The sequence below is a fragment of the Amia ocellicauda genome, chromosome 1 (assembly GCF_036373705.1).
Source record: "Amia ocellicauda isolate fAmiCal2 chromosome 1, fAmiCal2.hap1, whole genome shotgun sequence".
In the NCBI taxonomy this organism is placed as follows: domain Eukaryota; kingdom Metazoa; phylum Chordata; class Actinopteri; order Amiiformes; family Amiidae; genus Amia; species Amia ocellicauda.
The window spans coordinates 10,225,806-10,244,364 of record NC_089850.1 but is presented as its reverse complement, the minus strand read 5'-3'; the positions used below and the strand labels follow the sequence as shown (position 1 = coordinate 10,244,364).

Sequence of the window (18,559 nt, the reverse complement as noted above, 5' to 3'; positions counted from 1 at the left end):
CACAATGCAAAATGCTTGCCCTTCTAAACTGCTTAGAATGTGAATGTATTGGACAAAAAATGTATTTGTCTATATAAACATATTCATACAGACATTTATGGATATCTTCTAAACATGTTATTGTATATCTGTTAATTAGACCAAGCATTGGTTCTTAATGCAAAGATTAGATTTCCTGGGATTGGAAAGGATTTATTCAATTGCAAAACCTAAATTCAGAAATTAAAATGTCAATTGTAGCTTCCTTGACTTACCCCTGCTAAATACTACCCACCCTCTGTACTGTTGTTTGTCATTATCATTCCTGTTTGATCTCTTGAAGGGTCTAACACCATTTGCATATTTTCTTACAAATTATAAAGCAACATTTAAATGAACCTATTCCCTTTAAATCTATAGTTTCAACCTATTCCTTTTCCTGGAATAATAATAATAAAAACCTGTTTCACTCTCTAGTATACAGGATTTAAATGTAAAACAATTACCCATATTATCATTTAACAGGGGAATTTAAAAGTGTATGAAAAGAAAGAGTTAAGCTACTGAAGGAAAAAGACATTCAATTATGTGGATATGTTTAAAGAATAAATATGAATTGTTTTTGGTACCATTAGAATATGGGCATGCTATATGTTTTGCCTCACCCATTAAGTATGTGTACAGTTTCCTTTATTTAAATAATACACATCGTGGGAGACTATATTTATAGCAACAATCTTTAATCTATTAGAAAGCCTCAGAATTTGAAAAAGCTGAGCCCCACATACAAATGGTCTGTCTATGCATTAAAGCCACAGAGATGGGTGGCATTCTGTACTGTGTCTCAAATTAATGTTCAGTACAGTTTCAGCTTTCGGTGCAGGATAAAGGTTCAGGATATGCTCCCTAATAATAAGGTCAGATTTGGTACCTCTTATGGTAAATGCTCTGTATTCCCCCTCTTATTTCTTGTCTTCTGAGTGCTGCACCTCAGACACCTCATTTGTAGACACTGCCCCCCCACCGATTCCTAGAGGGCTATGGGGGAAGAATTGGCTTCACTGATGAAGCATCAATTAACTGTATGCTGAGCCAGTAGGATATATTTTAATGTACTGTCCCCAAAGAACAAACTTTCTATTTAATTAAAATAAAATAATAAGATACTTCACTTTATTTCAGACAGGCCTAAAATTCTTTGACCTTGTGTCACCAATAGCCGAGCAAACTATCATAGATCCCCATTACAGCAGCTCCAATAATGCAATCCTGCACAAATAAAGCACTATTAAGATACAATAAACATTCTTTGTGAAGCCAGTTCTTTATTAGGTTGCTACACACATTCTCACTCTCGTAATGGTTATGATGATGAAATTAAGAGCAATATGTATGGCTTGATCCTGATTCTATTATTTTAATACTATTGGGTGGACAGCAAATGTTTAAATATTTTCACAGACAATGATTAAATGCATCATTAGCCTATGTTTGTGGTCAGTGTTAAAGGTAAAAATGTGAAATGCTGCTGTTTACTAATGTTGCAGATGGCAATAAAGAAATATCTTGAACCAAGTGATTGCCATTCATTTGTCTCTCAGATGTATTTTTTTTATGGCATCAGACATATTAAGTCATATAATTTGACATAGTGCCATATTAATAATCACTGGACCAGTAAACCGTGCTGCTGTAAATGTTGTAAAATGGAAGGTGATATTAACCAAATTGCTTTCAGTCACTGTTCATTAGAGCTACCGATGGTAAACTCAGGTGTTAAACACAGGTCAATGCAAAATTAATGAGCACACTTTGCAAGTGATAATGCTGAAAGAACATTTTAAATGACTGGGGAGCTTCTCTCGGTTAAGTATTAAGACACTTTACATGATTGTTTTCTAAAGCACCAAGAATGTTGCAATATACCTTATTTAAATTACCTGTAGATGTATGTGTTTATTTATTAATTTTGAAATCTGGAATCTAAACCGTCGGGAACTGCAAATAATTCTTTCTTTGAAGTCCTTTGAACTCCCCAGTTTGAAAAGGCCTGCTGAAAAAGCTGCTTCTCATGAGATACCGGCGACCGAAACCAATATTCAAATCCTGACATTTAGTTTTGAGGGGAAGGGCTTCTAGTGCCAGTGGTTTTGGAAGCGGTTTTATTATCTTGGCACACATTAAAGTCTTGCTGTGTGACTGGCAAGGCGGTGTGAAATACATTATCAGCAGTGAATTTTCGGCTTTCCTTCTTTGTACCAGGCCTGCTGTCAATATTTGCGGTGAGGATAATCCATTGGCAGAAGAAAGCCTTGATGTTGTCAAAGGCAGGATTCACTCTAGAATACTTTGTACCCTGAACTACGACAGTTCTGCATAGGAAAGCATTCCTGCAGGGTTGTCTGGTGGCTAGAGGGCAAAACAGTATGACCACCTCTCAGGAAATACATTTTAATACTTCCTGAGATGTTTTCTGGTGCCTTTTTTTTATAGTCAAACATTTCTCTTTCACTGAAGCCATGGTGAAACTGTCAAGGCTTTTTCATAAATGAATGCTTGCTGGGCAGGAAGACATTTGCGACTGGAACACCGTCCTGAAAATGAAATCCAAAATCATTAACTTTCTATTTTATAATAAGAAATTAATCACTTAAAACCCACTTTGTACCTTTGAATGGGTCATTTTATGCACACTTGTTTACAGTTAATTTAACAAACATCTTGAATAATAAAAAACGATACAATGAAAACCAGGGATGTGGTAGATGCCAATTTAAACCATTTAAGTTATTACCGTAGGAAGTGTATCTATTTGTTTTGACAACCAGGAACATAGGATCTGTAGCCTTCGTAAGAGTTTTAGATCATGCTAAGACTTACAAAAATGCAGTTAAAGTCACAATTAAAGGATTCTGCTGGGAGCTGGATGTGGTCTTTTGTTTGAGAAGCTTTCTTTGAAGACATGCTCTTACTTGTATTGATTTATTTTGTAATTATTTCTATTTAATAATAACCCCAGCCATTTTGAATCGTAGGGGCAAGGGGGTGATGTTTTCACCCTGCAGCACACCCACAGCACAAAGCACAGAGCCTTATATGAAGGACCGTCTCAGCTCTCACACTCAAACACTATTAACACACAGGGAAAGCTTGGCTGACTGTCGGCCCACCCAACCCCCTGCAGCACTTGACCAATTGTATGGTGCCCCTTTGGGAATCTCACACACTTTCCCAGATTGTAATCCTGGGCTCTTTCTACTCAAGGGCCCAGTTTTTTCTCCCCTATCAGGAGCCTTTATGCGTTTGGCTGTTGGGGGAGCCCCTTAAAATCACCCAGTTTGCATGTAAAACAAATGGGGACTGCTGTTGTTTTGTCCTCAAATCAATTGGATTGTGATGCAGCACTGAAACGATGCCAGGACAAACCAAGCAGAGCGATCAGGGTGGTCTTACCGGTTGTGAAACGATGGACTAGCCTGCTTTTGTCTTTACTGAGTTTAAATACTGCAAAACAAAGTCTCATAAAGGGGGTCTTAGCTGTATATCCAAAGGGTGATTGGAAATACCTGTTTACAAATGTTATTTATGTTACACAATTGTTCAAGGAACAAGCTACACAGTTACCATGGCAAAGGGCTGTAAAACAGTTGAAGAAAGTTAAAGCTTTTCCTGTTGTATTCCAGTCACCAAATGAAAGAGTGTTTTAAAGGCTGGAGAAATTTCAGTGGCAACAGCAGTTCTTTTTTTCATAGGCCTCAATTGTGAAATACATAATGATCTGAGTGGGCCAAATCTGTCTAATTGGGGAAAAATATTGCTCTGGTGGAGTGGAGTTTTCTTAAACATATTCATCTGGAAGGAGGGAAGGTAAAACATTCAGTTGTTTGTTATGTTTCTGTGTTCCTGTATCGGTGGCAGGTGTTGCTGTGAGAAGGAGAGCTGGATACCACAAGTTCCCTGAAGATGACGAGCTTGGCCACTCAGAGCCTGCTCACCTATGTGGAAGAGGAGAACATAGTTGCTCTAAAGGCCCTCCTGGAGAAATACAAGGAGGTCGATGAGAGAAACGAGGTGAATGCCTTTTTGAAGGCCGTACTGCTCCAGAGAGTTGCGGTGTACTGTAACACTTTCATTCTCTTCGTTGAAATAGTTTTGTTCTGTAATTGATGTATCTTACTCTTTGTTATCTACCTTATACCCAAACCCTATAACCAATGGCCCGTACTAAACCCTGTAACAAAATGACATAATTTGGGGACCTAGTCTGGCGAATCTCGGACAATCCTTTTGCTGACATTTCTCTTGCTCTAGAAATCATTGTGTGTTGAAGTAAATGTTTGTTTTTGCTTTGTTATTTGCTTAAGCAACCTTTTTCACTGTAAAAAATGAAAACTTTTACATACACACACACACACACACACACATAAATGTACACACTTAAAATATTATTTAAATATGCTATTCCAGAAAAAGAAAGTCTGTATACCACAGAATCGAAGTCATAATGCCACACACTCATCTCAGGTCAATTAAAAGTGCTCTTTGTTCTGAATTACCAATGGAATGGAAAGTAACAGGCAGGTGTTTTTATTTATTTGCCCTGCAGAATGGACAGACACCTCTGATGCTGGCAGCCGAGCAAGGCAATGTGGAGATAGTCCAGGAGCTCTTAAACAAAGGAGCCAATGTCAACCTGGATGATGCAGTTAGTATAACTGTCCTCTCATTTTCTTCTTAATTTTTTTCTGATTTGTGCAGAAACCAAGAGTTACTCATCAATTTAAAAGGAAAACAAAACTGTTGTGCTATTTATTGAAAACTGTAGGAGTAGAATTTTCTGGTAAAGACAATACTGTAGCGTTTAATCTATTGGTCAGGTCAGCCAGCACAATAACATATGCAAAAATTATTTGTGAGGGGAAAAACAAAAATATGATAAATCAATTTTACAAGCTGGAAGCAGAATTAACTGCTTCATGTGCTTTAGGAGGAGATCAGGGAGTGCAGCAGATTTGAAAAGCTTTTCACAAATCACAGCTGTCGTATAATGGAATAAAGTGCACCTTAAGCCCTATGATTCAGGGTCCCTAAATTTGCAGTGAAGCAAAAACACAGCGTACCATAATGAACAGCCAGCCAAGCAGAGAAACGGTGCGCCTTTAATTTTACCTGAGGGTGGAACGTGTCCGAATCTGACAAAACGATGGGTGTATATTACCACAAGCCGCCTTGAATCTCTGCACACATTCAATATTTTACTCACCCCCGAGCAGAGTGCTTTGGGTACAGCACCATTGGGACCAGTTGAAGGACTTTGCCATTTCGGTTCTCAGTCTGAATTATATAAATGAGCACTTGGTATGATCAATTGGTATGTAGTCTGGTCACCTTGTTTTGTCTGTGTGGAGGGGTGCAGAGCTTGGGGTTTGACTGGGAAGTGTAACTGCTACTCTGCCTCCACAGGATAGCTGGACAGCCCTCATTTCAGCATCAAAGGAAGGCCATACTGAGGTTGTGAAAGAACTCCTGAGCAACAATGCTAACTTGGAGCACAGGGATATGGTGAGTACTGTTCATACTTATGGGGTTTGCACGGTGTTGCACTAGATTTGTGTTGAACATTTCCTTCTGTATGCTGATGTATTTTTCTGGTCCGTACTTCAAGAAGGTGCTTCAGTGATGTAATTTATTTTTTCATGCTCATGACCCTGAATGTAGTACTTACTTCTGGCACACATCAAACTATTATTCACAACAGCCCTGGACTGTAATTAAAGCATCTGACAGCTAAACACTGAAACAAGTGCAGATGAAGATGAAAATTATGTCAGAAATCAAAGAAGAGTAAAAATGGGATGGACACTGTTGTAAGGAAATCTACCTATTTGCCGGAAGAGAAAAATATTTAATCAATGCAGACTACCAGTGCTCACTTATGGTTGGGAAACCTGGTCACTAAATGCAAAAATGGTGCAGAAACTGCAGACAACACAAAGAAGCCTGGAAAGATGTATGCTTGGAATAACAAGAAGAGATAGAAAATAAAATGAATGGATCAGAGAAAAAACTAAATATATGTGACATTGAAAGAGTGAAAATGTTAAAATGGCAATGGGCCAGACAAGGAAACTATTCTACCAAGAGGTTAAATAAGACCTGGAAGATGACCACATAAAAGATGGGAAGATTAAATCATAAACTTTGCATGTGTGACATGGAAAAGAGAAGCTGTAGAACAAAGTGGAAACATCTTGGGGAGCCTTCATCCAGCAGTGGATCGATATGGACTGATGGTGATGGTGATGATATAGACATACATATATATATATATATATATATATATATATATATATATATATATATATATATGTATATGTATATGTATATATATATATATATATATGTATATGTATATATATATATATATATATATACATATGTATATGTATATATATATATATATAATGTATGTATATATATATATATATATATATATATATATATATATATATATAATGTATGTGTGTGTGTGTGTGTTTGTGTATATATAAATTAAAGTATACGTTTATAAATAGAGATTAAAGGTAAGAATTTCAACAAAGAACAGTGATAGTACTGCCATAAATTGACTTCAGAGTTAACTTCAAAGATGAAAGGGCATCTTAATAAAGGGATAGTTGCATACATTTGCAATGATTGCCCTGAAGGTAAGACAGACATTGCTTCTGCCTGGAATGAAAAAGAATAAGGATCCATTTGTTTTTTCCCATTATCATCTTTTGCTTCACTTACTGTAATATGTGCTCAGGGCAATCATTACAAAGTTGAGAGACTGTTTTTCTTCCTTAAAAAATTAATTCTGTCATTTGTTCATGCAGCTCTACTGTTTACTCCTATCTGGATGAAGACATATTGAATTGTTTTATCTCTCAGACCAGGGGTAATAACTAGCAATATGCAATCGGTGAAAGGCATTGTTAGGATACAGGCTGATCCATCAAAAGCTTGTTAGAATGGATTAGCCATCCCCAAAATGATTTAGCCTAGCCTAGTGAGGTAAACGCATTTGAAACAAAAGCCGGAAAAGAGAAAACATACTGCATGTTTCAGCCCATTTGGTGCCTGTGTGTCTGGAAGACAGTGTTTATGTAATAATAGTGACAAAAGTGAAAAACCATGTGCTTGCCAGCTGTGAATGATGCTAGGTGTAAACTATCTTTGTCACACGTTAGTCACAATAGAAAACTGAAGTCACTGTCTAAAAATTAGATTATTACGCAGCTGCAGACAGACAATGCCCCTGCACAGCGCATTGCATCCAAGAATTCTGCAACACAGACTGAATTCCATAATTAACTTAGCTTTAGGTTAATCTCATACAAACGCTGAGGACGGCCTTTTGGTCGAAACATGTTCGTTTTGGGTGTTTGCTAACCTCTGCAATTAAAATGTAAAAATGAGATCTATCTTTTATATGCTATATTCTTTTTGTTTGAGTGCTGACATCTAATGTGCTAAAGATACCTTGTTTTGAAGTCAATGCACCATTGTGGATACAGAGAAGTTTGGGTGCAAGGGATGAACACTTAATCTCATACAGTGAAAATTGAATCATTTAAATTTCCAGATTTCAGAAACTATATCCCCTGGGCACATTAACAAATTGATACAAAACTAGCGTTCTATATTTGGTCAGTGCTATATATTTTGCACATTAAATATGTCTTGTATCAAGGTTCCTAGTTACACACAATTATTTTATAGGCAGTAAATAAGTCTTGTCATATTCAAAACCAACATTTTGTTTCTTTCTATACAACCAACTGGGGAGGTTTATATTGCCTCTGAATAACGTATTTTGTCTCTGCTAGGGCTTAATTTCTTCCACTCCTAAAAACACTTGATTGTATAACCTTGAGAGACATCTTGGCACAATTTGAAATACCAGTGACACATATTTTCTGTGTTCATGATCTATTCTTTCTGAAGATTCTCACACTGAATAACATATTCCTTGCCACCATTTATGGAAATCATATGATAACTGTAAAAAATACATCTATAACTAGAGCTACATGCCAGTATTACAATCTATGCAGTGCTGTCAAGTGAACTTCATTGAAATTAATTTAGTGGAGATCCCATGAATGTGTGTTCATGACAGTGTGTTTAGGTTTCATAGAAGGATGTGCTGACATTAGAAAACCTAACATATATGATATTTAGCATTAATAAAGTTAAAAGCTTGGTTATCCAGATAATAGCTGCAAAGCTTAGTTTGTCTTAGATGGTACCTAAAGGCTAATCCTGTGAAGTGGTTGAAATTCATGATGAAAATGATTCTGCAAGGAGCAGGTTGTGTGCAAAGTAAACTTTTAAAATAGCTGATTCTTCTGCTTTTGTATTTACTAGGAGAAAGTCCATTATCCACGTTTCCATTTCAGATGTACGTGTTTACTCCACACAGGGTCACCCCCCCTTCTCAGTGTTTTTTACATGGGAATTTTCTAAAAATGGAACACAATGTATATACCTAAACTTAAATGTTTTGGGGGAGCCATCTTTCCCTACCTGGGGAACAGTTTGCAAAATAGCCAATATAAATGGACAACAAATAGAGTTAACGTGAAAAATGTGATATAGCCGAATTATTAAACTCATGCAGCAGTCTCTGTGAGCAGTTTTGTGCCCAATAGAAAGTTTCCTCTTAAAAAAAAAAAAAAACAATACTGAAATTTGTTTTTGTTTAAAACTGGTGTATCTGTTCCCTTCTAGGGAGGATGGACTGCCCTCATGTGGGCGGCATATAAAGGTCAAACAGAGGTGGCAAACATGCTGCTTGCCAAAGGTGCAAACCCCAACATCACTGGCCAGGTAAGCACTCTGACAATGGTGGGATTTTGTGCCATGTTCCAGGCAGTGCCTTGATTTGGCTCGCCATGGACTTGACACAGCGGGAGTTGACACAGAAACCTGTTCGTTAAAACAGTTATGTACATACTGTATTTCATAAAGTTGACATTAAGTGTTTGTGCTTTTTGTTTTGATTATCTTTTTTTGTTAATCTCAAACTCTGTGCTTCTGTCCTTATTATATTTTAGCTGGTGAGCAGTTGCTGAAAGAATATAAAGAAATGTACTGTTTCACACAAAGGGGAAGTTTGGAGCAATACTGCACCAGAACAATATGGTCATTCTTTTATTGAGACCAGGGCTGAGAGGTCACAGTAGGCTGTAACAGTGTATTGAGGCCAGTAGCAATGCAGCCGCCAACATACACTTTTATATTCTCTCCATGTGTTCTCCTGTGCACACAGACTTAGTGGGTGGGGGGAGTACATTGTGTGGAGACAGTTTGATTATTAATATGTATGTATGTATTTATGTATTTATTTATTATATTATTATGTGTGTGTTTATTCTTGGCATCAGATGCCAGGCAAGGTTTTTCTTGCATACGTGCAGAAATTGCAATGTGAAAACAAGCAAATTATGGTGTAAATACAGTGGTAAAGGAGCGAGTGGGTGTAATTTAAAATATGTGAACCAGTGGACCCAAAATGAAAACCTTTGTAACAAATTTATAAGTCAACAGACTAGGATACAAAAGGTATATTCTATGAATTGAAAAAAACATCTGAATGGGGGCTGTTAGTTTAACCGTAAGCCCAAAATCAAGAAATGTAATGGCCATGTTGGAATTCTTGGAAATGCTATACTAATATGTATGTATGTATGTACTTGTTGTCTCTTTCCACCTCAGCAATACAGTGTTTATCCAATTATCTGGGCAGCTGGGAGAGGACATGCAGAGATTGTGCATCTCTTACTTCAGTATGGTGCCAAAGTGAACTGCTCAGATAAAGTACGTATTCATAATTGTAGGTTTTCCTGCATTTTCCTGGGTGTAGAACTTTGAATCCTGCACAAATTACAATGTTTTTGCCCAAGATGATTGTCCATAACCTTGCCTTGTTGTGCACACAGATATTGTATACAGTTTTTGGAAGATGGCAATACATTATTTTGAATCATGAATTCAAATACTTGTGTACTTTAGTTCCTCTCATTTGAGAGAACACTGTTTCATTTAATTTTGGAGTCCATTGAATCACTGTGTGTGAGAAACATGGGATAACATTAACCAAAAATCAATGTCCTTCTTTTTTTTAGTATGGCACAACCCCCTTAATCTGGGCTGCGAGGAAGGGTCACTACGACAGTGTCATGCACCTGCTGGAGAACGGAGCTGATGTGGATCAGGAAGGAGCTGTAAGTTAAAAAGCACAATGTGGAGCTGGGTACTGTAGTTCACCGATCACCGATTCACATGATACACCAACGGACTGATATTTCCCATAGCATAGAGTGCTACTGGGGTTGGGTACTTTCTAGCAACACAATCTAATATGCAAGGACTTACAGATTGCTAATATGTTTGTAATATTGTATCGGTTCAACTTCAGATATTGGAAATGTGCCTACTTTACAGAAAGTTGTCAAGTTCTGACATTGTCTGTCAATGGGAGATGTGCTACTAAGCAAACAGGGTAGGTTGCACACTGAGTGCAGCTGTCAGTTTGGTTGAATGAGAAGCTGCAGCCACAGACATGCTTTTGGCCTCGGCAGGCTATAAATGGCAGACCGCTTGACAACCTCCCTATAATTATCACATGACGGTGCTTTGTGTTGCTGATCGTCTCTCTTAGCCTTTGTTTTTGTTATTGCAAGACAATTATAGAGCAAATATTGTACACACCCAAGTATGATTCATCAAGTGCTTTTAGCTTTGTCAGGGGAGATAAAATACAGTATTCTAAAACATGTATATTCTTTTGCATAAATGTTATATTGGTACAAATTTAGTGTATTCCTATGAAATTGTTATTAAGTTACTGTAAGCGCATAAATGTGTGCTCTTATTTATTAAAGTCAGTAACATAATGTATAATAGCTATTATACTGGGACATGTCTAAGTAAAGCATGATATCTGGGGAAATAAACATTTTAAAAGACCTTAACAAAACATAGCCAAACGTACCGAATTGGGATTTCAAAAAATGTTTGTCTCAGATCTGGGCTTCTGTTGTGGACTGTAACGCTTCCAAAGAGTGACGAGCTCTGACGTGATCTTCCTGCTGTCCTTCCCGCTTAGAACTCCATGACGGCATTGATTGTGGCGGTGAGGGGGGGCTTCACCGATGTGGTGAAGGAGCTCCTGAAAAGGAACCCGAACGTCAACATGACCGATAAGGACGGGAACACAGCTCTGATGATTGCGGCCAAAGAAGGCCACACAGAGATCGTGCAGGACCTCCTGGATGCTGGGACTTATGTCAACATCCCAGACAGGGTGAGGACTGCTCATTTTACATACAAAAATACAATAAAATAAATAAATCCAAGGAAGTCCTGTGTAGAAAGTTTGTTAGTTTATTATTAAGGACAATTGTATTATTACCTGAATATTAAGAAATAAAAACACACACAAAATACATTTTGTTGATGCAGGAAGCAGACTTTTTCATTGACATCTACATGTAACAGTGGCAACAGATTTGTGTTATTTTTAAATGATCAGTTTGCTTGACTTGAAATGAGTAAGAGTATTTGGCTATAACTGTGTTCTTCACCTTGTTTGAGGGTAAAGTGTAATTTTAATTGGACTTGCCTTGCATTGTGGGTAGTGTGTACACTGACGCTCTTGTGTTGGCCTGTCTTGCAGAGTGGAGACACGGTGCTCATTGGTGCAGTCCGAGGCGGCCATGTTGAGATTGTGAGAGCACTGCTGCATAAATACGCTGACATTGACATCCGGGGGCAGGTAAGTCTCGCACTCATTGTGTTGTGAGAGAACAACTTCAGGAATTGAACTGATGAGTGCCAGTCTGAATACTTTGCAATCGGTAACCCTTGGATAAGTTTAACGCTGTTCATTTAAACACTAAATTGGCAGTTTTCCTATTGCCGATGCATCAAGTTTGTTTTGCCTGGGTTTTCCTTGGCTTGTATGATAGTATTCTGATGAACTATATCTTTCTGTGCTTCACTCATTTTTTTCTGAGCTTTCCTCCACTCTACAGTGATTTTTCAATCGTATACCATCCAAAGTAAACTTTTCTAAGGTTACACTTAGAACCGGATCCATAAAAGTTAAGGAATGTTTTTAGCAATTTGCTAATCTTTTAGCTAGTATTCTTGATTGGTTGTGTTGAAGTTGCCTATTGTTTTGAGAAGACAAAAAATAAATGGTATTTGAAATGGTGTTGGGTTGAATTCCATGCCAAAACATTAATAAATGACATTTAGCTTCTAAAAGGTTATCGTAAATGCATAAATGTGTTAGCTGTTTCTATATACCTGCACTTTACTAATACCAATTTGTGTGTGTGGTTTTGTAACGACAAACACTGTTGTGCAATTTGCTGTGGTTTCATATTTGTGACAAGATTGGCAAAGATCTTATGTCGAAAATAAATGTGTAATTAAGTGCTACTAGGTGTTTTGCAACCTCTAGTACAGGTTGCAAAATATTTATGTTTCATGAAAATCTTGTCATTTGCTCAAGATAATAGACTTGTGGGTCAAGCCCTGGTTGTCTGAGCACTGTTAACCTGATCCAAATAAAAAGTCTCAATTTGTCTGTCATTCAAAAAGTCCAAAAACATTTTGAAATGGGAGCAAAATGTTGGTGAAACATAAAATTGAAAGTGAATGTTTTTTCTTTTACAGTATATGTTTTACAGTACTTTTCAATACGTTTGCCACATGCTAATAGCAGATCCTACCTTGTTTCAATGTCTAGGATAACAAGACTGCTCTGTACTGGGCAGTGGAGAAAGGGAATGCAACCATGGTGAGAGACATCTTACAGTGCAATCCAGATACTGAAACTTGCACCAAGGTAACGTTGGACAGCCTCTTTAAAACACATCTCATTCAGGAGATCCAAAGTAAACCCGTTGTTTAGCACTGTGCCACACTGAATCAAAGTGTTTAAAATGACTCTGTTCCTTCTGTTTCTAGGATGGAGAGACACCACTTATCAAGGCTACAAAGATGAGAAATATTGAGATTGTGGAGCTTCTGCTGGATAAAGGAGCCAAAGTGTCTGCCATGGACAGGGTATTGTAAAACCCCCTTTGAATTTGTATAAAACTGCCAGCCAGTTTATAACGTGCAGTCAAACATACATGTTTAACTGTTCTTTTTCCTTAAATGTTGTAAGAAGGGATACATTTCATGTACTTTTCAGATTCAGTCCTCTTGCTGAATAGTTAAATATGGGACCTTACACTAGTGCAGTGCAAACTTAAGAGATGTAATAGGAGGCAGATATAGTTTAAAAAAAAAATTAATAATAATAATAATGTTTTCCAAAACTTGTTCTGTGGTTCAGAAGGGAGATACTCCTCTTCACATTGCCATCCGTGGCAGAAGCAGGAGACTGGCTGAACTTCTCCTGAGAAACCCTAAAGATGGCCGCCTACTGTACCGCCCAAACAAAGCGGGAGAAACTCCATACAACATCGACTGCACCCACCAAAAGAGCATTCTAACTCAGATCTTTGGAGCCAGTAAGTGGACGCATGTGATTTTATTCTTTTAAATGGTCCTTCTACTAGCTTAAATTCTAGGTTGCTGTGAAAAAAAAAAAGTTTTTCTTTGTTAGATAATGTTAGTCACATACTTCTATTTTGTTTGCAGATGGACTTATTTAGGAATGATGCAGTGTTTTTGCATTACTATATTGCAGTATATATTTTTTTTTTTGTAATTTCTTTGAAGTGTGTGTGCGTATTAGTCACTGTTGATTAATGTTCCTGGGCTGTGGACGGTAGATTAACTCTTTGTGGCTTGACGCTGCGTCAGACATCCTCCCAAGCACACTGTATGTTTACATCATTCGTGGCTCCGATGCACGATGCGGAGATGACCGTTAGGCCTCGGATCCACAGAGATGTATTTTTGTGGGCAAAACCATGTCCATTGGCTTCAGAAATGTGACTCAAGCTTGATGCCTCTGGTTTCATTGGTGAAAATTCAGCATCCATCCACTGCTTGTCTCTGTGTCTGCCATGATTTGCGTTCTTTGTGTCTCCCAGGGCACCTCTCCCCCACTGAGTCTGACGGGGACATGCTGGGATATGACCTGTACAGCAGCGCGCTGGCCGACATCCTGAGCGAGCCCACCATGCAGCCGCCCATCTGCGTGGGGCTGTACGCCCAGTGGGGCAGCGGCAAATCATTCCTCCTCAAGAAGTTGGAAGGTAAAGGTCCTCAAAGCTCAAAGGTCACATCTTTCCAATCGCTCATGGGTGGGGCGGACTTCATCGGTAGGTTTTATGGGTTTATTCAGCTGATCTCTGTGTCTGCGGGTTTTCTGCAGATGAAATGAAGACTTTCGCCGGGCAGCAGATTGAGCCACTGTTCCAGTTCTCCTGGCTGCTGGTGTTCCTCACGCTGCTGCTGTGCGGGGCAGTGGGGCTGCTGCTGGGCTTCACTGTGGACACCAAGCTGGGCATCGCCATTGGCCTCAGCCTGCTGGCCATCATGTACATTTGTTTTGGTAAGAGCCGAGTTTGCCATTGCATTGAGACTGGCCAGATGTATGCCTTATTATTCCTGATTGTTGTGATGGTTTGACAAGAAAGTCCGTAGTGCATCTCAGAACTTGAGAGAGGCGCATCAGTGTCTCAAGGGCTTGATGCTCTTGTTCTTCTGCTTTAGAGAACTGTGGACATGGCTTGCGATCATTTGGGCTTCCGGCAAGGTTATTTTGCATTCAGTTGCCAATGTTACAGTTGTGTTCTCAGAATAATGTAACGCTCTGGATGGACGTATAGTTCTAATGATTTAGGTATCATGTCTGACATGACCACAGAATTATGGGGAAAGAGGAGTCTGGTTTAGTAGCATTCCCTTTTTCATACTTCAGATTCTTGGAAACCCTTAATCAGTGTAATCGCCATGCTCTGGTAATACAAGCAGGAAATCAAAAGCTGGGGGAGAGGTGAGCGCAGTTGTCCATTTTGACACTAGAGGGCGACCTTTTGGGATTTTTACAGGCAAGGAGACTTGACATCCCTGAGATTTTCTTAAAAAATTGTGTAAACAGTAATTAGTTAAACACTTAGGATGAAGCACAGGATTTTATTACTTGGCTAATATAAATATATAAATGTATTTTGCTTTCGAACAGCCGAATGGAAGGGACATTTTGCAGCTTTGCAAAGTACAGTACTGTTTGTGTCAGTCTAGTTGATGATTTATACTGTTTCCTTTCTTATTAGTAGTTCAGTGCCTCTTGTGGATTTGAGCAGAGATTCCCATGCATATTGACCCTTTATTGCTGAGTGCTGTGAACACATTGTCTTCTCCTCCAGTGGTGGTGTACTTCGGAGGGCGCAGGGAGGGCGAGAACTGGAATTGGGCTTGGGTTCTCAGTACCAGGTTGGCCCGACACATTGGATACCTGGAGCTGCTGCTCAAGCTGATGTTTGTGAACCCACCCGAGCTGCCCGAGCAGACGACCCGAGCACTGCCAGTCAGGTAACGCGCATGCAAGGACAGCCTTCACCTGCTTTCATTTTCCAGGTCACTCTAAACTGTGGGTAATTGACATGAATATGGAAAACTAAATCACAATTGTGTAGCAACACCTTTTCTGAAACATACGGACAACTAACTGGTTCTGTATCTGTTTTGTTAGGTTTTTGTTTACAGATTATAACAGGCTGTCCAGTGTTGGTGGGGAGACCTCTATGGCAGAGATGATCGCCACGCTCTCGGACGCCTGCGAAAGGGAGTTTGGGTTTCTGGCCAGCAGGCTGTTCAGAGTCTTCAAAACAGAAGAGACTCAAGGTAGACTGGAATGACGGGTTTCTGCTGGTGAATTGACAGTGTTCTGCGAGACGCAAGCGGTTGTTGCTCCCATGTTTTACTTCTATACTTTCCTTTTATTTTGGAAAGGTTGAGAATTAATAGTATTTTTTACTACTTTTAAGTTCCCAATTTGTTGGAAGTCCCTGCCGTTGGTCTACATTCTGGTAGATTAAGTTTGTTGTTTAGGTTAAGTAATTAATATTTTAAGAAACAAGGCTTTTTTTTTGTTTCCATTCCATCAATGTCAATGTCGTGGGAAATGTTCTGTATATATTCTTATAGCACAAGTAAATACATATTAATTTATTTTGTTCAAAAAATAAAATACAAATTCAATTAAACCAGCATTTTGCTACCACACACACAAAAGACTAAAAGTATGTATTTTGTGAAATTGTATAAGAGATCCTGTGCAATTTAAGTAAGAGGGCTGTGAAGTGAAGCTGAGTGGTTCTGGCTGCACACATTCTGTGAAATGACATCTCTTATCAAGACACTCTGAAAACAACATATTAACTCATTATAAATCAGATGTAAGACACACAAATATGTTTACACTGTGGAAAATAACTTTTATTCTTGATAAATGTAGCCTTCAACCCCCCCACCCCCGTTATCTCCCTCTTTAAAAATAGTCTGGTCTAGGATTGGATGTAAGGTGAGAGGTTTATGAATGTTTGCAAATTCTGCTCTGTGATTGGCTCGTTTCTTCCATATGATTTATTATGAAAGATGCTGAAATCATACCAGTGATAAACAGAATTTTGGACAAGGGTTAATCTTAATTTTCTGGTTGCAGGGAAAAAGAAGTGGAAGAAGACGTGCTGCGTGCCCTCTTTCGTCATCTTTCTGTTCATTCTGGGGTGTCTGATCACCGGGTTCACCCTGCTGGCCATCTTCAAAGTGGACATGAGAAACATGACGGTGAATGCGGTGCTCATCTCCATGGCCTGCGTCATCGGCCTAGCTCTCATCGTCAACTGCCGCACCTGGTGGCAGGTCCTGGACTCGGTGCTCAACTCTCAGAGGAAGCGCCTTCACAGTGCGGCAAACAAGATGCACAAGCTCAAGAGTGAAGGATTCATGAAGGTGGGTAGGCCGTTTCCCATCATCATTTGGGAATTGTCTGTTCCCTCGCCTGTACATAACCTACATTTGGAGCCCTATAAACAGAGAAACCTCTGTAACGTAGAAGGAGTCTTTTGAAATTGGAGTCTTAGCTTAACCCCATGCAACGAAACTCTCCAGAACCAGAGTTGGGGACCACTCTTCTGTAGGTTATAAATTTGCATGTAAAACAAGTTATTGTCAGCTAGGTCTTTCACAAGCCTATGAAGTGATTTCCTCCTGACTGACTTGCTATCCTGTTGTTCTGAAAGGTCTTGAAGTGTGAGGTGGAGCTGATGGCCAAGATGGCCAAGACAATTGATGGCTTCACTCAAAATCAAACCCGACTGGCAGTCATCATCGACGGGCTGGACGCCTGCGAGCAAGATAAGGTTCTTCAGATGCTCGACACTGTGAGTACGAGGGGTGTCAGGTTAACCCGAAAACTTAAATCAATAATTGAGCCCGCGATAAACAAATCAATATTTAGAGTTACTTTTGTTTGACATACAATACAAAAATAAAGACCCTCTGTATTGTACTCTTACAACATTTTATTATCTTCGCAACCCTGAAAAACATCTGCATCTCCCTGCGACGGGTGATGGCAACACCAGATGACACCAAAAGTCAAACTAAAACAAAAATGCGTTATAAAATGTGCATATACAGTGGGGGGAAAATGTATTTGATCCCCTGCTGATTTTGTACGTTTGCCCACTGACAAAGAAATGATCAGTCTATAATTTTAATGGTAGGTGTATTTTAAAAGTGAGAGACAGAATAACAACAAAAAAATCCAGAAAAACGCATTTCAAAAAAGTTATCAATTGATTTGCATGTTATTGAGGGAAATAAGTATTTGACCCTCTATCAATCAGCAAGATTTCTGGCTCCCAGGTGTCTTTTATACAGGTAACGAGCTGAGATTAGGAGCACTCCCTTTAAGAGAGCGCTCCTAATCTCAGCTCGTTACCTGTATAAAAGACACCTGGGAGCCAGAAATCTTGCTTATTTCCCTCATTAACATGCAAATCAATTTATAACGTTCAGAGCGCATGAATGTATTTTTTGGCCAGTTGAGCAAGGTGTGGATATTTCAGGCCTGATTTTTTTTCCACCATTCAAGTGGATTGCTACCTGCTGTGAGTGGTGTCTCCTTGGCATAGCACGCCATCTCCTGCATCAGTTGCATTTTGCAATTCTCTGTTTATTCTTGCTCACTGGTGTAAGTGTCCCCAAACAGCTCACCCATTGCAGTCAGCGCAGTTTTTCTGCTGTCGTCTTTATTTTCAGAAGTGCCATGTTCCTTTCCCAAACCAGTTTCATTTCCCTCCATATGCTGAAGGGGTAAAACCGCTGAAGCTGTAGGGTATTTGTCTATTGATAATGCAGCGTTTGCCGTTTTGAATGGCTTTAGAGTGTCACAGATATTTTCAACAACCATCCTTTCGTTAGTGGTTAACTCCAGATGCGAGAGATTTTTTTCCAAAGATTACAGCGGCCACTGCAGCCTGTTGTTCTGATGCTCGGCAAATCATGTCATATGTGCTGTTCCAACGTCTAACACAGTCATTGATTAAGTTGT

The 18,559-nt window shown here is 39.0% G+C and overlaps 1 protein-coding gene across 4 annotated transcripts in view; it reads left to right on the top strand.

Annotated features, from left to right (window-relative positions):
• The window catches only part of kidins220b (kinase D-interacting substrate 220b), a 58,582-nt gene that overhangs the window by 2,947 nt on the left and 37,076 nt on the right, over window positions 1–18,559 (top strand). For all 4 annotated transcript variants that reach the window (XM_066716213.1, XM_066716207.1, XM_066716197.1 and 1 more), the window contains exons 2-18: window positions 3,898–4,050; window positions 4,586–4,684; window positions 5,443–5,541; window positions 8,755–8,853; window positions 9,742–9,843; window positions 10,152–10,250; window positions 11,135–11,332; window positions 11,705–11,803; window positions 12,785–12,883; window positions 13,006–13,104; window positions 13,379–13,556; window positions 14,085–14,249; window positions 14,369–14,548; window positions 15,366–15,531; window positions 15,692–15,843; window positions 16,664–16,953; window positions 17,244–17,384. In XM_066716213.1, coding sequence (XP_066572310.1) covers window positions 3,943–4,050; window positions 4,586–4,684; window positions 5,443–5,541; window positions 8,755–8,853; window positions 9,742–9,843; window positions 10,152–10,250; window positions 11,135–11,332; window positions 11,705–11,803; window positions 12,785–12,883; window positions 13,006–13,104; window positions 13,379–13,556; window positions 14,085–14,249; window positions 14,369–14,548; window positions 15,366–15,531; window positions 15,692–15,843; window positions 16,664–16,953; window positions 17,244–17,384 — 2,373 coding nt within the window. In that variant the 5' untranslated portion in view covers window positions 3,898–3,942. The remainder of the gene's footprint in view (window positions 1–3,897; window positions 4,051–4,585; window positions 4,685–5,442; window positions 5,542–8,754; window positions 8,854–9,741; window positions 9,844–10,151; window positions 10,251–11,134; window positions 11,333–11,704; window positions 11,804–12,784; window positions 12,884–13,005; window positions 13,105–13,378; window positions 13,557–14,084; window positions 14,250–14,368; window positions 14,549–15,365; window positions 15,532–15,691; window positions 15,844–16,663; window positions 16,954–17,243; window positions 17,385–18,559) is intronic.